The sequence below is a fragment of the Mus pahari genome, chromosome 14 (genome assembly GCF_900095145.1).
Source record: "Mus pahari chromosome 14, PAHARI_EIJ_v1.1, whole genome shotgun sequence".
Classification (NCBI taxonomy): Eukaryota; Metazoa; Chordata; class Mammalia; order Rodentia; family Muridae; genus Mus; species Mus pahari.
The window spans coordinates 87,776,077-87,791,037 of NC_034603.1; the positions used below are offsets into that span (position 1 = coordinate 87,776,077).

The following is a 14,961-nucleotide window of genomic DNA, read 5'->3' on the forward strand; positions in this document are numbered from 1 at the left end:
GGGGGGGAAGACTCTGAAAGTGTAAGCCAGATCCAATGAGATGTTTTCCTTTAGAGGAGTTGCTGAATGGTGTCTCTTCATAGCAATAAAACCCCCTGAGACATGACCTCTGGGTTTCTGTTACTTAGCTTCATCCTGCCTCCCTTTGTTCTTGTTCTGTAGGCTCTGTAGGTCAGCAGCAACCCTCCTGCTTCAGCCTCCCAAATGCTGGGACCACAGCCATGAGCTCCCATGCCCTCTATGTTCTTTCTTTTCTTTTCTTTCTCCCCCTCTTTCTTTCTTTTCTATTGCTCAGATTAGCTGCAAAGCCTTGCAACCAAGAGTAACTGGGACTTGCTGGACATGTTAGCACAGGCCTTTAATCCCAGTCCTCAAGAGGCAGAGGCAGGTAGGTCTCTGAGTTCAAGGCCAACATGGTCAATAAAAGCCAGTTCTAGGACAGCCAGGGCTACACAGAGAAACCCTGTCTCAAGAAAAGAGGAGAGGGATGAAAAAAACAAAAGTTAACTGGGATTTCAGGCATGCATCATGATTGGCAAGCCCTCAGCCCCCCTCACCCCTGTCCCCCAGTGTGAGGCAAATGCTCAATCACTAGACCATAGCCCAACCCTCAACACACACACACACACACACACACACACACACACACACACACACACACACCAGCAGATATTAGGTCAGAGGCCTGGTGCATCCATGTGTTCTGTATCTTCATCACTCTGTGGTAGTCCAAGGGAGGACCCCTGAGCCACTTCCTGAATACTGCTAAGAGGGACTGAAAGGGTGAGTATAGCATTGGGCTATGGAGACATCACCCACTGTGGTGACCTGGCAGGACATTCAGAGTCACATCAGGACTTGTTCTTTCTCATGCTCTTCCTTGTCCTTGCCACCTGCTCAAGTGTCATCAGGAAGCACCAGCCGTGGGTCACGGGGTGGCTACTACAGGATATCAGTTGCCAGGCTGATTCCCACTGATCAACCCCCACCCCCACCCACCCTCCTGTAGTGACAGTTTTGGAGTTTTGGCTCCTTTAAAAACCACAGAAATATTACGGGAATGCATTTCCGTTTTAATCCCAAGTGTGGGATGTGGAGCTGCCTCAGACTGTCTGCAGCAGCTGACTCTGATTTCCCTCGTGCTTTAGAGGGGCGGGATTTTGCCAGCTGCAGATAGTTTCTGTGACGTTTGGAATTCTGGGGACTTTTTGGAGGGTATATAAATGCTCAGGCCCCCAAGATGTGGGTTGTTGGTTGGTTGGTTGGTTGTTGGTCTCGGTTGGTTAAGTAGTTGTGCGCAAAGAAGAGACAAGAAGAAATTAGATATCCTGATGGTGAAGATCAAAGTTGCCCCAAGGAACTTGATGCCCTTAATCAGCAAGAAGTAGTCTAATTATGATGTTGCCCCCTTTCTGACCCCTGACTTTATTCCAGAATCTCTTTCCTCTCTGTTTTTTCCTCTCTTACCTGGTGTTAAAGGGTGGAAAGGGTGGAAGAAAATGGGTGGAGAAGGGTGGAAAAAAGAAGAACCCGAAAAGTAGCAAAACACAGCTACACCCGCCTTCCATCCTGGTCCTCACAGCACTGAGTCTGGCCTTCGTTCATACATTGGAGAGATAGTTTGTGAGTCGTCTTTACTAAGGTTTTCCACTTTGGGGGGGAGTGTCGCTCCCCCATTCCTTGCTCAGCTGTCATGGGAACCTAGTCTTGGAGCGAAGTTTGGGACTGCACACACCCAAGGCCACAAGGGGCTAGAAGAAATAATCAGAAGATGGACTGTCCTGGAGATGGTGGGGCTGTGGTGCAGAGCTGCTTCCTTGCTGTAGAGAGCCCTGGGCTCTGGGGTCCACACTGCAGCTGGTATTAGATGTCATCCTGGGTCGGTCATTCCAGGAGGTGACTCGGGCTCCAGAGTCTTCCTTGGGATAGATGAGGTCCTCCACCTGTAGAGCAGACTAATGTGCTTCACGGACATTCACAGACGGGGTGCTAAAGGAAAGTGGAGCCCATACTGAAGCAAGCCCCCGGAGCATATGTGGGCCACTCACTGCTGGCTCTCCAGACAGGCTCGGGACACTTGTCCCTGAGAGTAACTGCAGAAGAAAGGAGCTAGATCTCAGAGGCTTTCTAGGCTCATTGCATGAATCTCACAGACAAGGTTCTTTTTGCTGAGTGGCCCTTCAAGAATTCCCAGGGAACCCATCTGCCACACAGCATCGGTACAACCGGCTCTTGGACTTGGTCCCCATGCCTCTAGCACTGTTCTTAGCACGGATGGATTCTGTCTCAGCCACCCTTGGTTTTGAACCATTCAGGGAAAGCTGGAAATCGAGGAGTAAGATCCCGCTGTGAAGCTCACCCCATTGTAAGTGGTTCCCATCCTGGGTTAGGTGCTGAGTTAAGAAAGCAGGCTGAGCAAGCCTTGGGGAGCAAGCTAGGAAGCAGCACCCCTCCATGGCCTTTGTATCAGCTCCAGGATCTTGCCCTCTCTAAATTCCTGTCCTTTCTTCAGTGAGGAACAGCAATGTGAAAGTGTAAACCAAACAAATCTCTCCTCCCCTACTTGCTTTTTGGTCATGGTGTTGTGTTGCAGCAATAGAAACTAACTAAGGCAGCTTGTGTATATTACCTTTTGAGTGGGGGCCTCATCTTCTTTCTCCATGCTCAGTGACTTTTTTTTTTTTAAGATTTATTTATTTATTATATGTAACTACACTGTAGCTGTCTTCAGATACTCCAGAAGAGGGCATCAGATCTCATTATGGGTGGTTGTGAGCCACCATGTGGTTGCTGGGATTTGAACTCAGGACCTTCAGAAGTGCAGTCAGTGCTCTAAACCGCTGAGCCATTTCTCCAGCCCTCTCAGTGACTTCTAATGGAAGAAACATGAACATTCATGGCCTCTGTAAAGTCTGTTCCTGCTACGGCTCCCAAAGCCGGAATATGAAGGTTGACTGTGTGTGTTGCCTTGATTACACTACAATGAGGGTACCTAGATATTCTAAATATTTTTGTGCACAAGATTAGTGTTTGAATTAGTGGGCAAACAAAGCAAAAGTAGACTTTTGGCTGGGCATAGTGGCACATCCCCTTTATTCCTTTAATCCCAGCGGTCAGGATGTAGAGGCAGGCCAGTCTCTTAGTTTAAGGCCAGCCTGGACAGCAGGGGGAGTTGTTTCAGGACAGCCAGGGCTACATAGAGAAACCCTGCTTCATATATGTGTGTGTGTGTGTGTGTGTATATGAATGTATATATATATGTGTGTGTGTGAATGAATATATATATGTGTGTGTATATGAATGAATATGTGTGTGAATGAATATATATATATGTATGTGTGTGTATGAATATATATATATATATGTGTGTGTGTGTGTGTATGAATGTGTGTGTGTGTGTGTGTGTATGAATGAATTAGTAGACTTTAATGTCTAGAAGAACAACATTACAGAACTGGAAAGTTGGCTCAGAAGTTAGGAGGAGCCCTGAGTCATCTTCTGGAGCATCCTCTCTACAAGTCACAGAAGACAGGGTAGTTGCCAATGGCCTTCATCCTTCAGAGTACCTGAGCTCAGTTCCTAGCACCCACATGGAGTTCACAACTATCTCTAACTCCAGTTCCAGGGAATTCAGTGCCCTTTCTGGCCTCCAAGGGCACATGGTACACACATGCACACATTTGGACAAACATTCACACACACAGTTTAACTTTTTTATTTTTATTTTTTTATTTTTGGTTTTTCAAGACAAGGTTTCTTTTGTATAGCTCTGGCTGACCTGAAACTTGCTCTGTAGACAGGCTGGCCTTGAACTCACAGAGATCCACCTGCTTCTGCTTCCTGAGTGTTGGGATTAGAGACATGCACTACCATCTCCTGGTTTAAAAGTATTTTTTAAAAAACAAATGTAGGCCATGCGTGGTGGCGCACGCCTTTAATCCCAGCACTCAGGAGGCAGAGGCAGGCGGATTTCTGAGTTCAAGACCAGCCTGGTCTACAGAGTGAGTTCCAGGACAGCCAGGACTACACAGAGAAACCCTGTCTCGGAAAAAAAAACAAAAACAAATGTAGGGTGGAGAGATGGCTCAGCAGTTAAGAACACTGACTGCTCTTTCAGAGGTCCCGAGTTCAATTCCCAGCAACCACATGGTGGCTCACAACCATCTGTAATGGGATCTGGTGTGTGTCTGAAGACAGCTACAGTGTACTCATATAAATAAAAATAAATAAATCCTTTAAAAAAAAAAGCTAAATATGCCGGGTGTGGTGACACATATCTCTTTTAATCCCAGCACTCAGGACGCAGAGGAAGATGGATCTCTATGAGTCTGATGCCAGCCTGGTCTACAGAGCAAGTTCCAGAACACCCAGGACACAGAGAAACATTGTCTCAAAACCAACAACAAAACCAACAACAAAAAATTAACAAACAGTTTGGGTGGTAGTAGCACATGCGTTTGTCTTTCCTTTCTTTTCTTTTCTTTTCTTTTTTCTTTTCTTTTCTTTTCCTTTCTTTTCATTTTTCTTTCTTTTTTCCAGACAGGACTTCCCTGTGTCATGGCTCTTGAATCTGCCTGTCTAGGGAACTCCAACAGTTCCTCTAAAGGCTTCCTCCTCACCAGAACTTGGCCTGCACAGCCTGAATCAGCCAGCAAAACATCTCCCTTGGCAAGCTAGAGGGACAGGTACTAAAGAAGTTGGTGCCCCTCACCACGTCTGTGTGCCAGGGCCTGCCTACAGAGCCAGTCTTCACGCAGGTCAGCTATGGCACAGGCACTGAGGCTCTGTAGCCCTCCGTTCTCTGGGGCACCTTTAGCCTGGCTGCAGCCGGCTTTATAGGACCTGTGTTACTGGCTTCTCCTTCAGTGTCACACTCCCCTGTACAGGTAGGCCTCTCTCCATAGGTGACAAATAGGTCGACTGGAGCTTTGGGGGAATTTTTTATTATTATTCAACTGAAAGGATAGGAAGAACAGTAGCAGTTTGGTGAGTTGGAGAAGATACAGGAGTCTCATCAGCTACCCGAGAAGTTCTTTTCCCCAGTGCCTAGGGGATCATGGCTAAAGTCCCTAGAAGGAGGTACACGATGTCTGGGGCCAGCTGGTCATCACAGAAAGGGAGAGACCAGCTAGCTGACCCTGAAACTAGGGAGAGTAAAGACCCCACAGGCCTGAGCTCCAGAGGATGCTGAAGCGGGGGAGGTCTGAGAACCCACCTAGTGTCCAGCTGGCACTTGAGTATCAATGGAGGTCCCCAGTTGTAAGTGATATCCCCTTCCTGGCTGACCTGGCTGTGGGCAAGGGCCTGCTGTGGGGATATTCTGTGTTGTTTGAGAGCACTGGGACAGAAGCTTCAAGCAAGAAGAGAAGAAAGAGAAGAACGGAGTCTCTCCGGTGTTGTGTGCCTACGGGAGTTGAAATCAGAGTATGCCCTGAGCCTGTCAGTTCAAGTCTTGTCTGGGCTACATTAAGTCACTATCTTAGAAGAGAAGAGGAGCCTGGCATGCTAACACTCATCCATGATCCCAGCACCTGGGAGACGAGAGTGGGGGATGAATAGTTCAGAGCTAACCTGAAATACACTGCAAAACCCTGCTGGAGAGGGGAGGAGAGGAAAAATAGGGAACAAGAGGAAGGCTGGCAGACAAATCATTCCTTGCCTGCTGGGACCAGGTTTCAGGGCAGCGGCTTGACATGGCCAGAAGACAGAGAGGCCCCAGCAGAGGAGTCCAGCTTCACCTTGTCCAATACAGTCTTCTTTATGGCCGCAGGGGAGACAGTCTCCTGATCAGCCATGGTCTGCAGCTCCCTAGAAAAGCAATGAGACCCTGACACTGAACCCCTCCACCTCCCAGAACCCACAGTTCCAGCAGCAGCTTTGGTGGGGAGTGCTATGCTGGCACCCACAATCCCCTCTGCCAGCCCCACCCTGCCCCCGCCCCCACCTGTACAGCTGCACAGCCACTTCTCGCACCACTCAGGTATGGTCAGGGTCACCCTGACTACAACTTGTGGCAGGAGTCTGCTTGTTTTCTTTATGGGCCTAGGTGGCTAGGTCTCATGTCCAAGCCTCACAGACTCGCACTCAGACGTCTCTGGGAATGTGTCCTAGTAGGTGGCCACTGGTGAGAAACACTGCTGGTTCATCCTGTAGACATGAACCTAGGACAGTCATTTCCAGCCTTGGCTGTGTTTTACCCTAACAGAGGGACCCGGACATGTTTCACTCACTCTCACCAGACTATCTTGCTCCTAACAAGCTGTTGGCCTAGCTAATTTGTCAACTAATTTGTTTAAAGGTCATGAAGAAGGTGCTGGGCCAGGCCCCCTACCCTGCCCAGCTATCCTCCTAGCCTGGATCCCTGGCTATGATGATGAAACTGAATAAAGGCTGTACTGAAGGACCAGAGGAGGTCTGTGGACACGTGTAGATACATTTTTCACAGGACAATGAAAAAGAGCTAGAAATATTGCATGCTGTGACCCAGAAACCTTGAACCTTCCACAGTCCTGCCCAGGGCCAGGACAGGGCTCAGTGGTATCTGCTAAGTGATTCACCGCCATGAAGCCTTTGAAGCCACAACTCTGGTGTACCAGCACGGGTGGCCCAGAGGCAGATGGCAGGAGAACCTACCGTGTACGGATGCAGGAGGCTTCCACAGCGTTGATAAGCAGGGAGCGAAAGCCCCCGCTCTCCAGCACATGCAAGGCATGGATGGTGGCCCCACCCGGAGAGCAGACATTGTCCTTGAGCTGGCTGGGATGCTGTTCTGAGTCTAGTAGCATCTTGGCTGCCCCCTGTGACAAGAAAGAGGGGCTGGTGGCAGTAGGGGACCTACCTGCAAACACCCTCTGACTCCTCTCTCAGGTGTCCCTAGGGTTGAGCTAGGAACAGCTCCCACCAGCATCTCAAAGCACTGACCAGGAGGGCCTGGGCCCCAAGGCGGACTGCCAGGCGTCTGGGAAGCCCCATTTTCACACCACCGTCAGCCAGAGCATCCAGGGCTGTGAAAGCCTGCGTGCGGGGAGATGGCATCCTCAGTGTCCTCCCTGGGACCCAGAGCAGGGTGCAGCAGAGACAGAGGCGCACAAAGAGAGGCCCTGGGAACCGCCCATCGCTCCAGTGCTCACATAGGCAGGGCCGCTGCCGCTGAGCCCCGTGACAGCATCGATCAGATCTTCCTCTACCTCTGTGCAGAAGCCCACGCTGCCCATGAGCTGCTCCACAAGCCTGCCGTCCTCCACCTGAGCATGAGTACCTGTGGCATACACAGTGACCCCCTCCCGCACCACGACCGGGGTGTTAGTCATACATCGAATGACTTTGGGGGCAGGTTGGAACGCCGTCAGCTTCTGGAAGAGGAAGGGAAACCAGCTCTGTCACTCGGGTGGTGGCCGTTTGTCCTCATCCAGGTATGGAAGTGATTAAGGATCTGCTTCCCCCACTGAGCACTTCCTGAGTTCTTGCTGCGGGCTGGGCTGCTACACCCTGTGCACGGGTACAGAAGCCGGACACCAAGAGCAGAGATCCTGACCACGTACTGCACACCCTCTCTGAAGCGCTATTGATCTAGCCCATGGCACCCACCTTTTCGATGGAGTTGATGGTGACACCTGCCGCACAAGACACCACAATGTGCCTGTCCTCAATGTTAGCCCCAATTTCATCCAGGATGAAGGGGATGATGTGCGGCTTCACGGCCAGGAAGAGCACATCGCTGTGGTGCACAGTCTCTTTGTTGTGGGGTGTCAGGGTCACCCCTATCCTCTGCAGGGGGGGGGTGAAAGGAGGCCCAGCTTGCCTCATGAGCCATCTGCCCACAAAGCTGAGAGCCCTGTGAGTAGTGAGGCCCAGAGGCTGCTGGGTGAGATGGGAAAGGCACTGTGCCCTGGAATGGGTCCCCTTTGAAGTAGAAAAGGAACATCACAGACTTCTAAACCCCAGCCCATCCCAGCCCACCTCAGGCTGCAGTCTCTGCAGCTGTCTGCCTTCCAGATGTGGGTGGTGGTCTCAAGCTGGGAGCCTACCCCCACCTCACCCCTTAATCCTTAGCCTGAAAATACTCGCTGAGCCATACCAAACAGAAACTGTACTCATCACCCTAGCCAACTGTTTGATCTTCGTGCCGTCTGGCCTTCCGGAGGCCTCCATAACCTCTATCTAGGTAAGCCCATCCCAGACTAGCACTCTCTCCTCCCAGCTACCAGCTGTATTCACAGCAGGTCAGGGGAGCAGTATCTGGAGGTTCCCAATGGCAGGTTTGCGTCTCCTACTGGAGTCAGGTGTGCACCACAACTACACCCTACACCCAACTCTAAAGAGCTTCAGGCTTTCAATCTGCTTTCACCTGGCACCTACCCGGAGAGCCGAGACTGTAGCTTGGTCCATGTCTGGGGAGCTGGCCATTATCTTGTGTGCAGCCAGAACACCTGCAGGGGACAGAATTCCTCCCTCAAAGCCAGTTCTAGTCTCTCATCTCCTACGAAGGAGACAGCAGAAACACCTTTCACCTCCTTTAGGGAAGCAACCCCAAGCATATGGCAGCTGCCATTTCCCAAAGGGCTGAGATCACTAACAGACACTCCACGCTAGCACCAGAGGAATTTACTACCTGCAGCTGTGAAGCCCTTGGCTAGCGCAAAGGCTAGCTGCCCTGCCCCGATGAAGCCTACGCTCATGTCTGGACGTTCACGACCCACAACCTTCACAGCTGACGCCGGCTCTGTAGGGCAGCAGAGAACTGTACCGACAGGACGGAAAGAAAGATGTCGGGTGGGTAATACCAGGTCTGGCCGCTCCCAGCAGCCAGGTGCTCCCCAACCCCCACCCCAGCCTGCCTAATTTCTATGTTGCTCCTCGACTGGCCCAGCTGGGAAGTTGTCCCAGGTACCCCGACACTCCGTACCACCACCACCCGCCTCCCAGAGCCAGGATGCCCGGTCTGCAGCTGAAGGTTCTGAGCCCTCTGCAAAGGGCTCAGGGAGCCGAAAGGAAAGAGATTGATTGTAGGGGAGGGTCCGGAATCCAGAGAACCCTCAACATCCAAGTCCCCAGCCCGTCTCCAGCTTATTTCCCAGAAGCCCCATCCCCTAAGCCTTCATTCCAGGAGTTCCATCCCCCGAGCCCCAAATCCCGCTACCCACAGCGTGGCTATTCGGGCACACACACACAACACACAGCCCAGCCCTCTTGCATTCGCCACGCGGCACTCGCGCCCACCGGCCCCGCCCCCACTCCACTTCAGCCAATGAGCTGTGCGCCCTGTGAGAGCTAGCCAATCCAGAGCTGCAGCTGGAGCCTTGTGCATTGCATCATACACAGGACCGGGACAGACGTTCCTCCTTGCTCTCTCCCTGAGGTGAGCAGTAGTTGCGAACACAAATCAGTATTCACAAAAGCCACGAGTCCCTCCTCTACCTGTTGTCGTCTTGCAAGTGTTTTTGTTTTTGTTTTTGAAAGCTAGGTACCTTGTGCAGCCACAGGCCCGTTACTTCCCGAACCACCTCCATCCTACAGTACCTCAGCTCTCCAACCAAGAGTTTTGGGGATATTGTACTCTGGGCATCCACAACCTCTTAGAGGAGTTTAAGGCCCATCTGCTGGTCTTGGAGCTGCAGAGCAATCTGAGTTCCCCCACACTCTGCTAAAGTACACTTGATTCCAGTGCCCGCCCCCACCCTCCCACCTCACCCCACTCCCCGATTCCCTTAGATGTGACTTGCTTTTTTTTTTTTTTTCTTCTGTTTTGTTTGTTTCCTTAGATAAAGACAAGTTGCTTTAGAAAAGTAATTTTTAAACCGCTAGGAAGTTTCCAGCCTGCAAGATTTGGAGAAGGAATTAGCATCTCTTCTTCTTGGCCCTAATGACCACCACCCAAACAAGGAGACGGCTCTGTGGTGATAGTGTTCACTGTGTGGATGGCACAACTCAACCTCCAAAAAAGAAGACCTGTCTATGTACAAAGCCTAGAAGTTCAGTTTCCCAAACTCAGCTCCCAACTTGAGATACTTCCCAGGGCTAGAGAGAATCCTCGGTGCTTAAGAGCACATTACTCTTGTAGAGGCCCTGGATTCTGTTCCCAGTACCCACATGGCAGCTAAGGCTATCTGGAATTCCTCTCTAGGGATCTGACACAGCCTCTGAACCCCTCAGTCACCAGGTATGCAAAGGTGAGTATGCGTGCATGCAAGCAAAACACTTATAAACATAAAATAAACTAATTTTTTTAAACATATGCTTTTCTCCAAGTGATAATAAGCAACACTCCTAAAACAAAGAAAGACAGGTCTATCGTCTAGGGAGTCCCAGAAACCTTCTCCCATTTTCCTCTCGAGTCTTAGCCCTCTCTTCCCTTGCCTTCTCTAGGACCTCTGAAATTCAGGTTGGGTGTGATGCTGAGGGCAGAAAGCTACTGAACGGTGGGGACACTGGGGACCTAGGGAACATGCTAGAGTTCAGGGTTGTGGCTGGTAACAGAATAAAAGGGACACCCCTCAAAAAAATCAGTCAAAACTCGGTGAGGTGTCATACACCAGTAACCCCACTGCTGGGGAAGTCGAAGGGAGGATGCCCAGTGGGAGGCCATTTTACACTACACTGTGAAACCCTGTCTCCAGGCAGAATGAAAGAAAAAGGAAAAACAGAAGGCAGGTGTCATGGCTTCTGTGAGGAAGACAGCTTGCTTCAAAAGCCTAACAACTTGACTGAGTTGGTTTTCCCAAACCCATGTAAGGTAGAAGAAATAAACTAAGTGCACAGCGTGGTCTTCTGGCCTGCACATAGGCACTCTGCTGTCCCCATCCCACCTACACCATACATGTATAATACTCATAAATAAATAGAAGGGGCCGGGTCCCTCTCTAGGCAGGGTGAAGATGGCCGACACAGCCCCTGACAGGATGAAGATGGCCGACACAGCCCCTGACAGGATGAAGATGGCNTGAAGATGGCCGACACAGCCCCTGACAGGATGAAGATGGCCGACACAGCCCCTGACAGGATGAAGATGGCTGACACAGCCCCTGACATCCTGGCCTTCTGATATGTAACACTTTCATCATCCAGGAAACCTGCAGACCCAAACGCTGCCTCCATCTGCCCGTCCCAGCCAACACTGTCCCTAACTCAGTTGTTGGCTGGTCCAGTGTGCCCTGGCCAGCTGGTCAGCAAGGGCCACACAGTACCACCCACGGCCAGACCCAGAGCCTAATGTCTCAATGTTCTCAGGTCTACAGCCCAGAGAGTGCGGCGGCCCCTCTGCCTGTGGTCTGGGCCCTGAAGACCACAGTATGGGGCTTCGGGCACCTGGAGGAGAGACGAGACTAAGCCAACATTGACCTTCTTTCTTTGCATTTGGCCTTCTGAGCCACTCTAACCTGTCCCCTTTTTCCAAAGGCTCAGACAAGGCCCAGCCTTGGTTGTCTTCCAGGACTCAAAGGCCACCAAAGGACAAGTCCTCCCTCACAATGACTTGGTTTAGGTCTTCTCTCAAAGCATGAGGTGAGAAGGTAGCTTAACTGGTACAATCTGCCCTAGGCCCTGAACAGACACAACTCCGGCGAGCCTCCCGTGGGTAGCCAGGAAAAGTAGCAGGCCGGATGAAAACAGACATCCACTTTTTTTTATTTTCTGCTGTAGGACCTGAGGGACAGTCAGTTGATGGGCTGAAGGGCTTCCCAGGATTAATCCAGTCTGGGCTCTTGCATAGGAGAAGCTGGCTTGAGACCGAAAAATACCGGTGCTCGCAAGTCCTGGTGTTCAGGAACAGCTGGCTAACTAGATGTTTGAATGGAGGCCCAGTGACCAGGTTCCTTGAACCAGTGGCTCCCCAAGAGTCTCTTCACTGTGAGACAATGCTGCCAACCAAGCCAGCCTGCCAGAACCATGGTCTCAGAGTCTTCTGGGTCATGGTCTGTGTTGGGTGTCTGGACGGATATTCCATCGCTGTCATGAGATCATCTTTCCACGGAGATTCTGGTGCTTTGACAGCAGGCTACCCGGGAACCACAACACAGTCTTTTCTCGGTTTCAAATGGCTGTGGCCACTGGGATACGCATAGACACGGGTGAGACCCATGCTAGCTGCCAGCTTTCTCCACAAGCATATCACAACCATCCCCAAAGAGACTCTTCTGTGGGTTCAGGCAAGAAGGAGGCTCCAGCTCCAACCTTCCTTCCAATGGCCTGGCCCTGGTGTTTTTGGCTTGCTTCCCACCCATTTCAACCTCAGGAAGTTGCCCGATTTTCAACTTCTATTACCCTAGCTAAAATGCTATCTCAAGACATTGATACCAGCTCACCTCCGAAGTTCACTTAGCTTTAATGTTCCCATCTGCACAATGGATTACAACAGTACCTGTTCCAAAACGTCCCCATTTAGTACAGTGACAAGCACGGAGCCCAGCAATGGCCGGGAGACTGAGAAACAGGGAGACAGGAGGACTGAGAGTCATTAGCCACCCTCTTCCTTCTTCAGGGCCTCCTGCCCCTAGGTCCTTCCTCTTTGCCTCCCTTAGGTGCTAGACATCCAAGAACAGAATCGTCTGAGCCCCCAGCCTCGCCTTGCTTCCCTGTGTCTTAGTTCACCTTGGTCAGCTGTAGGTGCTCTCAGCCAGAGAGAGGACATGGGTGGGCCGTCATTGGCCAGGCTACAGGGTGGGCACGAAGCGGATCCTCTGGGAGTAAGCGAGGTCAACAATGTAAAGGAGCAGGTTGACGTAGGTGAAAATAGCTACCACCAACTGGCTGTCCCAGGGGCAGCTGCCTCGCAGGCAGTCCGCCGGGCGCCGGGGCTCCCCGTACTTAGGGTCGAAACAGAAGACTGGCCAGATGACTGCAGCACTGAGGTATAGGAGCACAGCCAGGAAGGTATACACTACCACGAGGCGGTCAAACGGGCACCCCAGTCCCCCCGTGTGTCCCATCACGCTTAGGACCACCACAGCCACCGTGGCCATGAAGCACAGGCTGTAGACAGCCACACACCACTGTGTGGCCACGTAGCGCCCGTAGCGACTCTCGTGGACAAGGGCTCCAAAGATGATGCAGGCCACAAAGGCCTGGACGATCTTAAGGAGCCCAGACACTGTAGCCATATAGCTGGCTACCTGACCTGGCCGAGCCCGAGTCAGGACCACTTCAACCGCATAAGCCAGGAAGAGGAGTCCTGCGAAGACGCTGGCTGCCAGGCGGAAGTTTCGAACCGTGCATCCGGCAGGCTCAGGTGGGCACTCCAACCGGGTGAAGTACAGAGGGTAGATGACAGCGGCCGTGGCACACAGCAGGGTCGCCAACATGGCGAAGGCTGCTGTGAAGTTGCCCCAGGAAAGGCGCAGGCAGCTGTGGAGTTTTGTGAACTCACAGGCTACCACCAGGACTGAGAAGGCAAAACAGAAGCCCCAAGCAGCCATGCAGAAAGTGCCCTGGACACCCCCAAAACCACCTCGGTGAGCAACCAAACTGAAAGTGGTACAGCCAAAGGCCAGCTGCAGCATTCGGGCTGTACCCACCGGCGAGGTCACAGCGCCTAAGTGCAGGTATGCACCCCCTGGGGGCTCCATGGTGCTGCCCATCGGATTTCTACCTCCCAGCCTCACCCTGGGCCCAGCTACCCTGGGGGTCTGCCCAGCTGAGAGACCTCTGTCTTCCGCGGCAACAGCAGGTGCTGGCAGTCTGCAATGGCAGTGTTAACAGTGACATTGCAGCAGAACTGCTGCCTGGGTTGGGAGCCCTCCCCCAGCGCTATAAATAAACAGACTGATCAGAGCCCCGGAATAGCAACCTGCAAGCTAGTTCCCATTCTAAGGGACATCTGACCCCTGCATCCCACCAAAAGCCCCTTTCGGGACTACGAGTTAGCCTCTGGATGCTAGACGCCCACCTCCTGCCTCTGACGCACCTGCATCTGTCAGTCCGGTCAGTATAGTGTGGGGGAGGGGCTGGGCGAGAACAGAGAGCAGGGGCTTGCCCTCTGGGGATCACCGCATAGGCGTTGAGCAACCTCTGTGTTTAGTAGGTTAGGGAGGTGGAGAAACAGCAGGGGGCTCCAGAAGGCTTATGAGACTCTGTTATTGTTTTATACGCCTGTGTCACCTGCTCTGGCTCAACTCTTCCTTCCTTTCTTTTAGCAGAACAAAAATAGGTTTACTGAGGAAAAAAAAAAAATTTTTTTTTTTTTGAGAAAGAATTTCTGAGAGTAAGGAGGGGGCTCCAAGGAAGAAATACGACATCAACTCTGCCTTTGTTGGTTTTTATTTATTTATGTATTTATGAGAGACAGGGTCTCAGGCAGCACAGCTAACCTCAAACAAATAGTTGAGGATGACCTTGAACTTTTTTTTTTTTACTTAATTTTTTTTTTTTTTAAACTGGGTGGTGGTGGCGCATGCCTTTAATCCCAGCACTTGGGAAGCAGAGGCAGGTGGATCTCATGAGTTCCAGGACAGCCTGGTCTACAGAGTGAGTTCCAGGACAGCCAGGGCTACAAAGAGAAACCCTGTCTCAAAAAAAAAAAAAAAAAAAAAAAAAAAAAAACTAATTAAATTAAAATTAAGTCAGATTTATTTTATTTTATGTGAATGAGTGTTTTGTATGTGCATGTGCATCTTTTGTGAGCCTATAGATGGTCCATGTGGGTTCTAGAAACTAAACCTCTGCAAGAACAACAAATGTTCTTAACCATTGAGCCATCTTTCCAGCCCCTGGACTTTCTTTTCTAATATCTAGTTATTTTATGTATATAGGTGCTTTGCCTATATGTCTGTATGTGAACTATGCGCATGGAAGTGAGAAGGTACTGAATTCTCTGGACCTGGGGTTATGGATGGTTGTGAACTACCATGCGGGTGCTGGAATAGAACCCAGAGGGTCTCTGCAAAAGCAACAAGTGCTCTGAATCATTGAGCCATCTCAGAAGCTGGATGTGGAACAGTTTCTCCTTCTTCTTCTTCTTCTCCTTCTTCT

At 51.1% G+C, this 14,961-nt stretch overlaps 2 protein-coding genes across 7 annotated transcripts; both read right to left on the reverse strand.

The window, feature by feature from the left end:
* Positions 1-4,910: 4,910 nt before the first annotated feature.
* Positions 4,911-13,962, reverse strand: Pycr1 (pyrroline-5-carboxylate reductase 1). 5 transcript variants are annotated; one of them, XM_029546602.1, is made up of 9 exons: positions 13,898-13,962; positions 13,596-13,671; positions 8,612-8,740; positions 8,359-8,429; positions 7,588-7,767; positions 7,131-7,352; positions 6,922-7,014; positions 6,634-6,797; positions 4,911-5,808 (listed from the first exon to the last, which is right to left on the reverse strand). In XM_029546602.1, exons 1-9 carry the CDS (start codon positions 13,901-13,903, stop codon positions 5,676-5,678), a joined length of 1,074 nt encoding a protein of 357 aa, XP_029402462.1. In that variant the 5' UTR covers positions 13,904-13,962; the 3' UTR covers positions 4,911-5,675. The 5 variants fall into 5 exon arrangements, with proteins under 5 accessions (XP_029402462.1, XP_029402461.1, XP_021068885.1 ...); XM_029546601.1 differs by lacking the exon at positions 13,898-13,962 and having other exon boundaries at positions 13,596-13,860; XM_021213226.2 differs by lacking the exons at positions 13,596-13,671; positions 13,898-13,962 and adding an exon at positions 9,144-9,219.
* Myadml2 (myeloid associated differentiation marker like 2) lies at positions 11,312-13,884 on the reverse strand. Of its 2 annotated transcripts, XM_029546604.1 has the most exons (2): positions 13,185-13,679; positions 11,312-11,992 (listed from the first exon to the last, which is right to left on the reverse strand). In XM_029546604.1, the coding sequence occupies exons 1-2, from the start codon at positions 13,569-13,571 to the stop codon at positions 11,840-11,842; spliced, it is 540 nt and encodes a 179-aa protein (XP_029402464.1). In that variant the 5' UTR covers positions 13,572-13,679; the 3' UTR covers positions 11,312-11,839. The 2 variants fall into 2 exon arrangements, with proteins under 2 accessions (XP_029402464.1, XP_021069563.1); XM_021213904.1 differs by having other exon boundaries at positions 11,599-13,884.
* Positions 13,963-14,961: the final 999 nt, after the last annotated feature.